General features: G+C 33.1%; 1 protein-coding gene across 4 annotated transcripts in view; it reads left to right on the top strand.

Annotated features, from left to right (window-relative positions):
- Positions 1-14789, top strand: part of LOC129230874 (DDB1- and CUL4-associated factor 13-like) — a 130239-nt gene that overhangs the window by 33714 nt on the left and 81736 nt on the right. For all 4 annotated transcript variants that reach the window (XM_054865204.1, XM_054865205.1, XM_054865202.1 and 1 more), the window contains exons 3-4: positions 3958-4157; positions 11593-11700. In XM_054865204.1, coding sequence (XP_054721179.1) covers positions 3958-4157; positions 11593-11700 — 308 coding nt within the window. The remainder of the gene's footprint in view (positions 1-3957; positions 4158-11592; positions 11701-14789) is intronic.

Genomic DNA, 14789 nt, shown 5'->3' with positions numbered 1-14789 from the left:
ATACTAATTACAGAGACTTTAAAATCATTTTGTCATAAGTAGGATCAACACCAGCAGGGGCGCCTTGAACTTAAATTTTTAAGAGGAGAGAACTTTTCTGCCGAACAGAGCTCTAAACTTTGCAGAATGATAAATTATGGATATTCACACATGTGCTTACATCCTTAGTAAATAATTACATTTAGGCATTTTATTATTTCAACTAGTGGTACCCGCACGGCTTTGCCTGTAATAGAAAAATTAAAAGGTATTTTGGTTTGCCTGTATATTTACAAATAATGTATGGTGAATTTTCTCGCCACTTGGCTTGCACCCATGTTACGGTTCCACGTTATGATTTAGTATCTCGCCAATTAGCTTGTGTCCATGTTACGGTTCCACGTTATGATAATTTCGAAATTTACTCGTCTATCTTATGATATTTTTGTTCTTAAAATTGGAATAGAAAAAGACCACATCGAATTTTCGAAAAATCGCTTTGAGGTGCACACCTCCATGCTACAAACTAACTTTGTGCCAAATTTCATGAAAATCGGCCGAATGGTCTAGGCGCTTTGCGCGTCACAGAGATCCAGACATCCTCCGGATATCCAGACAGAGAGACTTTCAGCTTTATTATTAGTAAAGATTATGTCTCCAAATTTTCAGAATCATCAGGCAAAAAGTCCCGAATTATGAAATTTTTGGAAGATTACAGTGACTTCCCATCGGAAAACAAAATTTCGCGTTTTTTTTTGCAAACAGAAGCGAAAATTGAAAAATCCAACGTAAAAAGATTTTTTACAAGGTTTAAAAATTTTTATTATGACGGGGTTGCGAAAATTAAAGCCTCGGGAAAAAAATGCTCTTACAGTATTCAGTGCAATTTGGAAACTCATGGCACGCTTTAGACTAAAAAATGTATAAATTTATAAATAAACAAGATAGCGTCTGGGGTGCTGATGTTTTTCTGTTTCTGTTTTTCTTGCTTTCATTTTTTTCTTACCATGAAAATCTCAAAGCTGAATGCTGAAAAATGTATATGCCGTTAAAATATGGTTCAAACAGATAAATCAAAGTAGAGAGAGATAGAGAGAAGTGAGATTTAAACGATTGATATGAAAAGTCGCACTAGAAGTTGTTAAATGGTTGAAGGGAAAAAACGAAGGTTAAAACAAGAACTCTGCAGGAGATTAATGAGACACGATATTTAAAATGAAACATAGTAGAAAAATGACCGTAGTTATCACACAAAAGTCAAAAATAAAATAAAATAATAAATAAATAAAAACACCTCCGTCCAAATCAATAAAATATACTTCTGGGGCTGTAAGCGTTTGAATTCAAACATGTTAAAATGTAAGGTATTGGTGAAAATTAAAAGTTTTAATATTTCCGGTTTTAGGACTGTATTCTGAAAGAGTTCCCAGGGTTAGGTGAAATCCTAGAACCCTAAAACCTGATCCCTATTACATCATCAAAGATTGTCTAAAGTTGTTTTCGAAACTTTAATTTTGAAAAATTTCCGAGGAAGTCTCCGCAAATCTTACCCTTTACCCTAACGTCATCAAAGATTGCTTACAATTTGCGTAATTATAATTTCAATTTTGAAAAGTTTTCGCGGAAGTTTTTGCAACCTTCCCTTTCCACCTTTAAAGGTCGACTTTTGTTTAAACGATTTCAATTTCGAAAAATTCCGAGGGGAGAGGCACTAAATTCTCCTCATCCTAACATCCCGAAGATCGTCTAAAACTGCGATTTTGGAAATTAAAACTTCTGACAATTTACTAATGAAGATTTCTCCCATTCCTTCTCTTACAATTACTTACAATTACGTATTTTGGACGAAAAATTGTATGGGGGATGATCCCAGATCCCATTCCGTTCCCTTACTTTAACAAGTGTTGCCTGCCGACCGAGTGGTGTAATGGTTAGGCGTTGGCATCTTACGTCTGAAGACAAAGGTTCAAACCTGGCTTTAATCGATGGATTTTCAAGATGAATAAAATAGACAGCGCCCGGGTCGTATGATTTTGCGGCATGTGAAAGATCCTTCGATTATTCGTTTGGCTTGAAGTACTCTCGGGAAAATTAAATTCCCAGCTCAGTTTCGCATTGTAAGAGCCCAGTTACCTCCATCTGATACGGATGCTACATCGGGAGATCGCACTTGGTCTACAAAAGTCAAAGCCTCTAACACAGTCCCATTAGAAATAAATAAAAAAAGACAAAGATTGCTAACAACTGCATTTTTTTTTTTTTTTTTGGAAAATTTTCCTCTCTAGACGCCTTGACAACCTCTTCTGCCCTTCTCTTTTTCAAATTTTGTGTACAGAATTAAAATTTTGAATCGTTTAAAATTTTTTTTTGAGCCTCAAGTTCGAAAAATTCCAAACTAAGGTCCCCTTAACATTCCTTCTCTTCCATCATCAAAGATTGTCTAAAATAGCGTTTTCAGAGCTACTATTCAGAAAACTTTCCAGGGTGTAACCCCTAGACCCCCTATTTAGGCGCAAAATTTACCCATGACGCAATGTTCACATTGCTTTTTTTTTTTGAGCAATCACGAATTGCTTATTGTTTTCACTTGACCGTTGAACGACGTCCCGTCCCTTGATTTTATTTTTCTATTATAATGCAGGCGTCCACATGCCTCGGAATCGAATTATTTAGAAACGACTGTCGATTGTACACAATCTTTTTTTCGCGAAAAAAGTATTCAGCACACAACATTCAGCACATAACAACCAGCCCCTGGCATTCATTTGAATTTTAAAGTCTTAAATTCTAATTTTTGTGGCAATAAGAGCCATTAGTAGAACCCAAGGAGTAGAGTCCTATCGCAATTCGTGATCGCAAAAAACATAATCTGATTTAAAAATCTCAAAATTCAAACTGTTTTATTTATTTATTTGCACATAGAAAAAGGATTAGTAATATGCATGTAACACATAAGTATAATTCTACTAATTCTAGATTCCACATAGATAACACAGGCCCGGATTTCTATTCCCGGGTGGAGCATGGCTGAACTCAGCCGTTCATCCCTTCAGTGGGTCGATAAAATGAGTACCAAGTGCACTTGGGAACCAAACACTGGGGGTTCCGCGTTAGGCTGACCACCTAACCGGGTCGTATGCCTTGCAACCCAGAGCCCCTGGTCAGGAAAACTGAGTTGGGCACAGTAGGCCTCGGCCCTCATGGACTGTCGTGCCGCAGGGTTTGGCTTTTTTACTCCCACTTAAGCCACAGACGTTAGATCTACTCTCTCTCTCTCTCTCTCTCAGATCGCTGTCTTATGAATGGAGAATTTGAAATCACCAGAATCAAATCTGTCAACCGATTTGAAAATTGTTATTTACAATTTACATTAATTGCCAAGTTACTTTGACACATTTTATGTGTTTGTCAAAAAATGTAAAAAAGGTCATGTGTTTTTTTCATTTGTTGGGGGGGGGGGGGGGGCTCTTTATACATGCAGTTCAAAAGGGGCGCAATTTTTCCCTTTTGCACGGAGTGGTTCAAAAGCTAAATCCGGCCCTGCAAGAAGAAGTACTAGGATTTAACTATTCATAATATTATGGGAATGTCAGCTGTGGTAAATATTTTTGAATGTTTCATTCAGTTTTTGTGTTATTTGTTTCATTTTTACTCAGTATAGCACACTTTGTAATACATATTCTTCTGTTTCATAAAAATTATATATATGCATTGTTAATAATTTTATTTATCTTAGATTCTTATACAATGCATACTTAAAAAGTAATAATGATTTTTTTTCCTTGCTGAACAATCCGCAAAATTTGGCTGTTGTAAAGTAAAAAAATTTTGTTTTTTGGTTGAATATTCAATTTGAAATTCATGTCACTTTAATATATATGCAATACTTAATTACATTATCATATGTGTCATCTTAATTTTTCTTTTTTTGTCATCTTTTTTAATATAAAACATATTTGCTTTTGTTCTTCTGTGCAGTCAAGAGGAATTACGATCCTGCTTTGCATCCTTTTGAAGTTGCTCGAGAATACACTCGTGCTGTGAATGCTGTGAAATTGGAACGTCTTTTTGCCAAACCATTTGTGTATTCTCTTGATGGGCATAAAGATGGTATTCAATGTATGCTGAAACATACATCATCTTTGTCCTTCATGTTTTCTGGAGCTTATGATGGAGAGGTAAAATATTTTTTGTATCAAAATATTTTTTGCATCATTTTTTCAATGATGCTGTCAGAGTAGTTGATCCTTCTTCTGCTCCTGTGAATTTTTCCCTTCATTCATTTGGCTGAGTCACATAAAATGCAATTTGGAATTATTCGCTAATGATGTACCTTAGGCGCCTGTTTCCATTAAAAAATGAAATCTTGGTTAGTACGTAAATCTTTCAAAGTAACTTAAAATTTAATATGACTATTTTTTAAAAACACATTAAAATACTCTTTTGTTATTAAATGTAAATTTAATATGCACATTGATAGTGCACCCAAAATCCTTTTAGGTATGTTTGTCAACTCTTGGCTAGACAAATTTTTAATTTTAGTTCTATATCGTGATTTTTTTTCTAAATCTAATATCTCTTGTCAGGGGTCGATCCAGGTTTTATTTTTTGGGTCCCCATTTTAGCAAAATATTTTTGTAAATTTTCTTTATTTTTGTGAAAAAGCAAAATATTTTTGTCAATTTTTTTTATTGTATAAAAGACCTTCTCGTGATTTTTTTCTTGGAAAGGATTATACAAAAGCATTTTTAGCTGTCGTATTGTTATAGAAAAGCCCTAGACAGGTTTCAGGGGTGATTGCAAGTACTTGAAGAATACCTGAAAGCTGTCAAGAGAAAATGCGCTGGGGGGAGGGGGGAAGTAAGACCTTTAACATTTTATTCGTAATTTGACACATATATTACATTTATTGTTTTTTACAAATATACATATGCAAGGCACACTTTCTTAAGGTGAAAGTCTCAAAACAGATTTCCTGTTTGCCCCCTCTTAAATACTTTTAGAGCAGTGAAAATTGCACATGCTGCTGAACGTAATGATAACTCCTAATAAATACAATATGAACAGACTCAAAGATATCACATATTTCTTAACATAGAAGTGAAATACTCATTAAAGATGCCCTGTATGTGTTTGAAAAACTTAAAAGTAATTAAAACCCAAAATAATACTGCACCAGCATTTAGCGTTTAATTTTTTGACATTTGAGGTTCTTACAGAGTAGGTATTTCGTTTAAAATTTTGCAATTTAATGATGTTAATAAATATATAAAGAAATTTTGTTTGCCTCTTAACAAGGTACAGTAAACATCAAAAATGCGAAAAATTCGTTTACCATGGCGGATGTAAGGAAATCAAGATCTTCAAAAGAAATAAAAATATAAAAACAGCATATAAAAGAATTTTATTTTAAATAAAGTTATTTTAGAATTGGATTTTGAAACTCAACACTAATACTAAATATATATTGCGTAATCAAAGTAAAATTTAGGATTTTCCTGAAAACAACGGAATTTTGGTATTTTCAAAGATAAATGTTTGGAACTGAAATGTGATAAATACGTGGCATTCCTACCACAAGTTAGCAAATGTTTTTTTTTTTATTTTATTGTGATCTAAATTTTCCCCCAAAAATCTAACTAGAGATTCAAAATTCTCAGAAATGGCCGATTGCTTCTTGATTATAAAGTAAAAAAGTACAAAATTTGAATAAACTTACCAATTAATTTCTGTGTTTTTTTTGCTTCATTTCCAATTTTTTTGAGAATTCCTTCTTTTGCACTAGATTTTTGTATATTAACAGCCTCTCTGTGATTTTTGCTGCACTCATGTTTTTTAAAAACTCTATGGGGTGACGGCTTTTCTTGATATCAACTCCAATATTTACTCAAGGTTTGTTCGAATCACTATCATTCATGAAAGATGAACATCTTTTGCACAAAAAACCCTTAGATGAATAACTATAGTAAAGCCAGCTATACACCTTTTTATAATTTGCAATGTACTTTTCATTTATTGCATGCTTCTTATTTCCATTTGTACTCTCAAATACAATGCTTGAATCATTATTTGATGGCGCAATCTCAATATCATCATCAGTTGAAATTGTTCCAGATTCACTTCCAGTATTTTCTGCCTCAAAAATCATTTTCTTTTGCGAACTGCCTCACTGTCATTTGATGTACTATATTTTCCGAGTGCTCCGAAACGGGAACATTTGCTTCACTATCGTTTACCACATTTTCCGAGTCCTCCGAAACGGGAACATTTGCGTTACTGTTACTGCAAGATGAAGTGGTGATAGCGATTTTATCGGGGTTGTTAGTTGCTGACTTCAAGAAATTCACAATATTTTGGGAACCAACGTTCGAAGAGCGAAATTTTTTAACATAATACGCAGAATTTCAGGGGGTACCTCCAGTTGCAGGACGTCTTCGTTTCATATTTTAATTCGGAACTCCAGCGCTCGAATACGCTACCTTGCGGTGATTTACAAAACTGCCGATGAAACTGAAACATTTCCACGTTGCGTTCCACGGGTGTCTGTTGACGTAAACACAGGCAGTTTGTTCTGAATATTTATTGACGCAATCGATGAGTCTTAGATTGCTTTCAGCTACAGAAATTAATTCGTCCCTTAGTAGTATTCTCGAGCTTCTCAAAATAATGTTAGTTTTCCTTATTTCTTTCAAAAAAGTATTAAATGGTGGAAGCGTAAACAAGAAAACTCTGGATTAACAAAATTGTATAACGTTATACCAGGTAAAATTTTTTATTGTTTTGTATGAATTTGTAAGAATATGAGTTTTTTTTAATCTTAAATTAATTTAACTAATCATATTTTACAGCAGCATTTAGTTGGAATGGACAGTATGCAAAATATTTTCTTGAATTTATTATCGTAGAACAAAATGAAAAATGTTTAACCGAGAAAGAATTTACTTTATTCCTTTTATTCTCAGCTGAAAGGTTTCGCCAAATTTGTTTAGGGTTATAGTTTTGGAATTGTGCGAGCAAAGTAGCCTTGGCGAGATTTCGCGTTTTTAGTTAAACCATTTTTAATTTTTATCATGAGTGGAATAAAATGGTAGTAAGATTACAGAATTCGATAAGTGAAAAGAAATAATGGTCAATCAACTGAAAAGAAAACTACCACCATATATCCGTAAGAATTCTGCAGATGATTTGCATAACTTGACATAATTAAATCGTAACTCAGAAATTAGAAAAATCGGAACAGAAAAATTTTAAATTAACCGATTCGGGAATTCGATAGAAATAACTCAGCAACAAATGCAAAACAATAAGTGCTTGCCAAGCAAGGCAAAGAAGTATCATCTTCTTTCGATAATAATTTGTAATGTCATATTGAATTTTCTAGCATTAATTGTTGTTCTTGTCAGGCCACAATTATTATTTAGTTTTATCAAGAATTGATAAATATCAAATTCAACATCGTGGAAATAGCTGCTTAGAACTACGAAGTTTGCATTAATCTTTGACGTTTAGTAATGCTTCTTGAATTCTCATTTCTTTCTACGTGGGCCAGAATATCCACAAGACTTTGAAAATTAATTTAAAAAGAATAAAGCGAAAAATATCGTACATCCGAACAAAAATCACAACACTTTTAGCATTTTCTTTGTTACCACATGCGTTTGTTTTAGTTTTTAAGTCGGCCATTAGACAGTGACTGCAGTGCCCCCTATAGTTCGTTGGAGTTGCGAATTTCATGAAGAATAATTTTCAACGAACAAGCGATCTCTCCAAACTGAGATTATTGCGGCTGCTATCTCCAGCGCTCCATTATCCGTTAAAAACGTAACGAAATATTTTGCAAAACACAAATTATATTCGAATAGAATAACAATTTATTCTTTGATGCGTCTAAAAAATGTCCACTTAAACCAACGCCTAAACACGCGAACAAGCTAACTACAAAAAATATCGTCTGCGCTCCTGGATCGCAAACGATCTGCTATAAAAAAAAGATTAATACCGATAAAGAAAACGAACTGGAATAATATACAATTACTACATTTTTTAAATTTATCATCTGCAGTTTTTTTTAAAATTTATCGTCTGCAGATTACGCAATTCCCGCAACTTTTTATAAAATCCCACTCAATAAAACTTCCTTTGCGCGCTGTCTCACCATTAGCGGACATACTGTTGACATAAAAAAATTCCTTTCCTGAACTTTCCCAACGTTCTAAGCCCATGTAGCAGTTGTTTATGAAAGGAAAACTAATGTTTAAAAACTCGTCTTTTATTTGAACACTTAATCATAACTATTTACAGAAAAATAAAATAAAAACAGAATCGCTTAAAAACAAAAACGATCTCCATCTATCAACTTGATAGTCATCCTCACTCACTCATTCCAAACACCACCTCATTCCATCTCAATGCACGTGTCTTATGCACGTCGATTCGGCACGTGCCGATCGCCGATTGGCGATGACGTCAATCGCGTCAGCCCGCACCCAACCGACGTGCAAGAACGAATTTGCATGGGAATCAATAATGTTTTCAATAGCCAACACATACGTTAAAAAATTGCGAAATTGCTCACCTCAAAGTTTCATATTTATTTTAAGAAGACAGCAAGATTAAATAGAATGACTGACGATATTTTCCAGCTGGCATTGTATTTTATCTATAAAAGAAGGAATCTAGGAATTAAAGTACAAAAAAATAAATAAATAATAATAATACTGTTATTCTTTTGGTTTACTGTATGCTGTATGCTCAAACTGGCGTGACTTTGGAAGTTATCTTTTGCTTCTACACGTACAGTCTACAAGAAAAATAGTTGGAAAGAAAAAATGAATAATGCATTTTAAACCAGCAATTCTCCGCAGGCACCGGTCAGCGAGAAAATTTGATCGGTCCTCGAAGAATTATTCCCGTTTCCAATAAAATAAAATTTCCTTATTTTTATTCCTAATTTTATACGATATTTAATGCATTAATATATCCATTACTTTGCATACATTTTGTGGTTTCTCTCCAAGATTTATTCGCTTATGAAAATTTACACAAATTAGCTGCGCTTATTTTTACATTCGAAGTGTGTAAGTTATTAAAACAATCTTACAATTAACTTTTGTGAGTTTATTTTAAGTAGAAGGTTTTTGTTTCTGGCATTTGTTTAAAAAAAGAAGGACCAAACAGATTAGTATATTTTAATGAAAAAAAAGTAAAAATTTCTACCGGTTCTTGAAATTTTTTGACGAAGTTTTACCGGTCCGAGTGTCAAAAAAAGATCGACAAACGCTGCTTTAAACTAAAGAATATGAGAAAAAGTGGGTACCCTTGGCCTAATCACATCTTTTTTTTCATTAAATGCAGTCTTGTCAAGTGAGCTTTCGCGAACAGACAGTATCAACTACAGACTACAGGGAATTTCGCCAATCGGTTGTTCGGCGTTTCCCCCGTAGCTCATACTCTAACAGGATTTAATTAATTGCCATATAATACAATTTGCATCATGCGCCAGTATTCAATGCAAATTTCTATGCAATTGATTAAAAAAAGGGAAATATAAGATTTTCGAGTGTTCTTTTTAACCTTCGTTCGGGAATAATTTTCAGAAATTTTGCTCATCCGTTCCATAAGATAACCCCCCAACTATGAACCTTAAACTTTTTCAAAATAAACTGAAGGAAATAGGAACAAATTGAAAAAAACAGGAAAATATTTTTAAAATGTAAAAAAAAAGAGGAAAAAAACTGGAAGATCTGCAATTGGCAAGGTTTCAATTTGCAGCTAATTTTGAGAATTAAAAGTGCATAATTTGACAAAATAATATGGATAAAAAGGATGCGTGCAACTAAGACACAACTGAAAGTTACAATGATTCAAAGGAATATTTAATTCAGAAGTATTTGCTCATTGAAGGAAATCAAAGCAACAGAATATAGGCGATAAATTTGCCGTGGCGTGAAATTAGTCATTCTTCATTTCGCTAGTGGAACAGCAGAAAATCTCCGAATCAATTCCTTATCACGTGCTCATTATTTTTCTTGGATTTTGGCTAGCCAATCACAAGCATCTCTCTCCCGTCCCCCTTCTGACGCTCTCAAGCAAAAACACCTCACGTGGCAAAAAGATAAGATGGGGGAAGGTGGAAGAGGGGTACGCTTCTGTGTAGATGCATACACATTTGCGATTAAAAAATATTGTGAAAAGGCTGCCTTTTTATAAATTTTTGTGAAAGGGGTTGCTTTTGCGATGGGGAATTTTGTGAATGAGGCCGCTTTTGCGATGGGGAATTTTGTGAATGGGGCCGCTTTTGCGACGCGGAATTTTGTGAATGGGGCCGCTTTTGGCGTGCGGAATTTTGTGAAGGGGCCGCAAAGCGGCCCCAATTTGGCGCTGGATCACCCCCTGCTTGTGCAGTATTGATCTCATGATATGGAATGATTTGTCTTAGGTTCAAAGTGACATTCTTAGCAAGTTTTGAAGCTGAAAACTTTTAAGTGATTCGCGCTGCATGTGGCCACTAAAAAATGCACGTTTCTTCTGTTCTTTAGAAGACTCAATTTTTAAATGATTTAAATTGAAAACTCTAAAAGATAGTTTCAATTCAGACTTCAGCTCAGACTCAGTGAAACATATCAACTTAAATTTTTGAAAGAATACAGCAATGTATTTTTGGTGCAGTTGCTCAACTCTTGATACACTAATAGGTTTTTTTATCTTCAAAGTGGTAGAGAGTAAGGGTGTTTTTCTTTTGAAAGAGAGAAAGAAATTGGATTGTCAAGAAATCCAAAGAAATATTGTGTTGTTCATGCAATTTGGGGATGAAAAAAATAATGATGTTTAGATAGATGTATTTTTATTTCCTGGAAATTAATTTAGAGGAAAGTTTTTGGGCAGTTAAAAAACGATTGGGTAGGAGCTTTTGTTTAGTTTAAGAAAACTGAAATTAAAAGATTCTCCCCCTTCTCAATCCTACTATCATGTCCTTTTTAACTGTTTTAAATATTGATTTAAGTGTAAAATACTGTTCATTTTGTTTATTAGCTTCCTCAGGGTTGCCCAAAGGGGGGAGGGGAGATTATGGCGCAAGTTGCGCCATCAGAATTTTTGGAGGGAATTTTTTATTTTATTTATTTTAAGGATATATATTTATTTTTTGATCTATTCTTTTTTTTATTTTATTTTATTTGATTCTGCTCACATTTCATTTCATTTATTTATTTAGTTTGTGTGTGTGTGTTGGCATAGAGCAGAACTTTTCTAATGAAATAATAACAATAATCAAAAATAAATAAACAAATAAAAAATATTTTTGAAAAATTCATTAAAAATATTTTTAAAAAAATAAATAAAAATATTTAAAAAAAAATTAAAAATTAAAAAAAAATAAATAAAATAAAAAAGTTAAAAATTAGAAAAGGAAAGAGGGTTAAGAATTTTTTTCTGGGGGGGGGGGAATGTGCTCCATCGAACTTGGGGGGGGGGGGGATGGGTATCCCTGAGCTTCCTTTAAAAATATTTTACAGTTGAAAGGAAGTGTATATGTAAAATATCAAATAATTGTAATGCTGTAAGTTAACAAGTGTTTACTGCATTAGCTATCATTGAGTATTATTTTCCTTTTAGATTCGAGTTTGGAATTTAGCTACTCAAAAGTGCCTCAGTTCAGTGCAAGCACATGACGGTATTGTTCGAGGATTGTGCATGCCAACTTCTGGTGATCGTTTACTTTCTGTAAGTTGTTACACTATTAAATTTTGCTTAAAGGTTATTATTAGAAATGCACCGAATACCATATTTCGCCAAATACGCAATTCCAAATATTTAACTAATATTTGTATTTTAATTTTATGCTAATTTGAAATAAAATTGTTTATCTATTTTGTTTCTTTTGGGAAATTTTATTTGCACTTTTATTTAATATCCTAAATTTAGCTGCATTTAAGTTATTGATTTGAAATAAATAAAAACAAAATAAATCATTCCTAAAGCAAAATAAATTAGTATAATACATGGATGATCACATTTTTACATATTTAGGAAATGCTTTTTTTTTGTTGACATAGTTATAACTATTTGATATTATGAGGTTTTTTTGTGGCTACTGTTCGGGTTAGTAATAGTAAAATTAATAAAGTTTGTTATAAGCAGGGTTTGTGATTTTTTAAAATTTATTTTTTTTTAATAAAAAAAGTTGGATTTTTTAAAAATTTAAATCCAACTTTTTTGATTTTTTTTAAATTTTCAAATATTTGTACTTATTAATTACTTTACATTTATAAGCATAAAAATTTCATACAATAAATGAATCCATTGAGTTAGTTTACTTTTAAAACTAAGATAAGTTCTCTAATTATTCAGTACATTTTAAAAATTTATAAATACATCATAATACTTAGATAAGAAGTGATTTTATTTTATGCTTTGCTAGTGCTTGATCTAGGAATATTTCAAGGTGGGGCAAAGCTTCAAAATGCCACCTCCCCTCCCCCCCCCCCCCCCTTCAACACCACGTTCATCTTGCTTTTAATTTTTCTATCAAGTTGCATTTTGGTAGTTTTAATTTACTGTAAAAGTGTGATGTTGTTTGATTAAAAATTTAGTTTATGAATAAAAATGTTATTATGAACAATTTTTTTCTTAAAGTGTAGGTATAGTGTAACACAAATTGCAACTTAAAATCCTATCCCTCTCCCCTTTTTTTTCAAAAATGAGTTTAGTATTCAGATACAAATGCTTTGCTTTTAATCTGTCAGTTTTCGCCACTACAATCGGATCTTGACTTACGCAAGTGATGCGTTCCAAGACTCCTCATGTAAGTCGAAATTTCGCGTTGTGGAAAAGTGTTATGTATATGATTTTTTTATTAACATACCCAGTCATTATTGACATTTAAACGCCTTTTAAACTGCTTTTGACCATTTTTTAACTAGTATATTTATTACCGTTTCTTACATAAAAAGCTGAATTTTAACCGTATTTTTAAAAAAGTTACATTATTCAGCATAAAATATTGTTACGATGCATAAAATCAATGCTCATTGGGAGAGAGACACATGAAAGTGAAACGGTACGGTACGTACAGTATGTAGTAACAATAAAGCATTACTGTAATAGTACTATACAATAGATAACATAGGTTACATTTATAACTTAAAAATTGAAGATGATTTATCCTACACAATCTGATTGTCATTCAATTGATTGTCATTTTTGATTTTTAAATACAGTAGCTTCGCATTTACTTTTATAACATTTACATCTATGGTAACACCCCTCTGGGACCCCCTGGACTATGAATTGCCTTCTCTTGACTTTTAATTATATGCATGAAAGATTCACCCCCATATCTAATTGTCGTGCTACCTTCGACCCACTTTCTAGTTGTTCAAGGATATCAAGAATCTTGATCCTTTTCTTAAATTGTCGCAAACTTTCATTTTTTGTTTTCATCTTAAAATTTTAGATGAAAAAGTGTGTCTAGGTGCCACAATATTTCATCACCTTTCATATTTAGAATAAATAAATGAAAAATGAGGAGTGGTGATACATACACTAACAATGCTATGTTTATAGTGCAGTACGTGGGAGTTTGCGCAGTCAGTGATGCTAAAAGGATGAAAGTACATTCACGAAGCTTTGTTATTGACTATACTTAATGTTTAGTAGTCAATAACAAAACTGCAACTTAGCATCACAATTCGTCTAAAATATTTTCTTGTTGAGAGCAGGAAATTCGCTTTAACTCTAAAATTTGTTGCTCCTGAAAAACTCGCATTATAGCTATTTTGCATAAGTCGGATCGCGTTGTAGCGGGAGTCGACGGCCACCCTTTAAATCATAGCGTGTATTGAACAAGGAATACGAGTAGTTTCTGAAAGGAAAATGCTAAGATTAGAAGCTGGAATTTCTGCAGGGTTTTTATCTTATTCTGGGGACTTTTTTTTGAGAGTTACTCCGTAGCATTTGAAAGGGTGCGCAGGGCTGTTGCTAGGTCAAAAGACTGGAGAGTAGGACGTATTTGGCAGCCCCTTAATTGCTTCAAATGCATGTTTCAATATGCAGAGAAAGAGAAAAGATTCAGCTTCTGGTTTAGCTGGGTTCATGTTACTCAACTTTAACACTGTAATATGAACTAAATAGTAAGAATACTGTTCAGTCAAAACAAGAGGGTGTCGGGGGGGGGGGGTACCCCTCGGCAGTTTTTTGAAATTTAAATTTAAAAAATGCAGTTTCAGATATATATTTTATATCGGGGGGAGGGGGGAGAAGAGGTTCCCGATAATTTTTTGATTTTGAAGTTCGAAACACAACGATACATTTTATGTGATTATTTCCAGGAAAGGGGGATCCGAGGAAAGTTTTCAAGATTGTAGTTCGAAAAACACAGTTTTAGACATTCTGTAGTGATATTAAGGGAAAAAGGGATTCGAAGGTCATACCCCGATATTTTTTTTAAATTAAAACTTCAAGTACGAATTCGCGAAGTACAGTCGAACTTCCATATAGCGAACTTCCACACATCAAAATTTTCTATATATCGAAATCCCAGCAAATTTCTATGTTCATTACATAGAAAAATTGTTTCTATATATCGAAAAAATTTCTATATATCAAAAAAAAAAAAAAAAAATCGAGACATTCGTAGATTTTTTTCCACTTTAGACTGTTTGTCTCATAAAAAATAATGGTTAGGGGAGACAATTATGTTCACTAAAGGCAGGGCTCCCAAATGGTCCGCTTTTCCCGCCAAAGTCCGTTTTTTAGGGTAAAGTCCGCTTTAGACCGCTTTTTAACATTTTGGTCTGTTTAGTCCGCTTTTA

Source organism: Uloborus diversus, chromosome 1 (genome assembly GCF_026930045.1).
Source record: "Uloborus diversus isolate 005 chromosome 1, Udiv.v.3.1, whole genome shotgun sequence".
In the NCBI taxonomy this organism is placed as follows: domain Eukaryota; kingdom Metazoa; phylum Arthropoda; class Arachnida; order Araneae; family Uloboridae; genus Uloborus; species Uloborus diversus.
The sequence above is the reverse complement of the archived record's forward strand: the minus strand, read 5'-3'. Positions and strand labels throughout refer to the sequence as shown.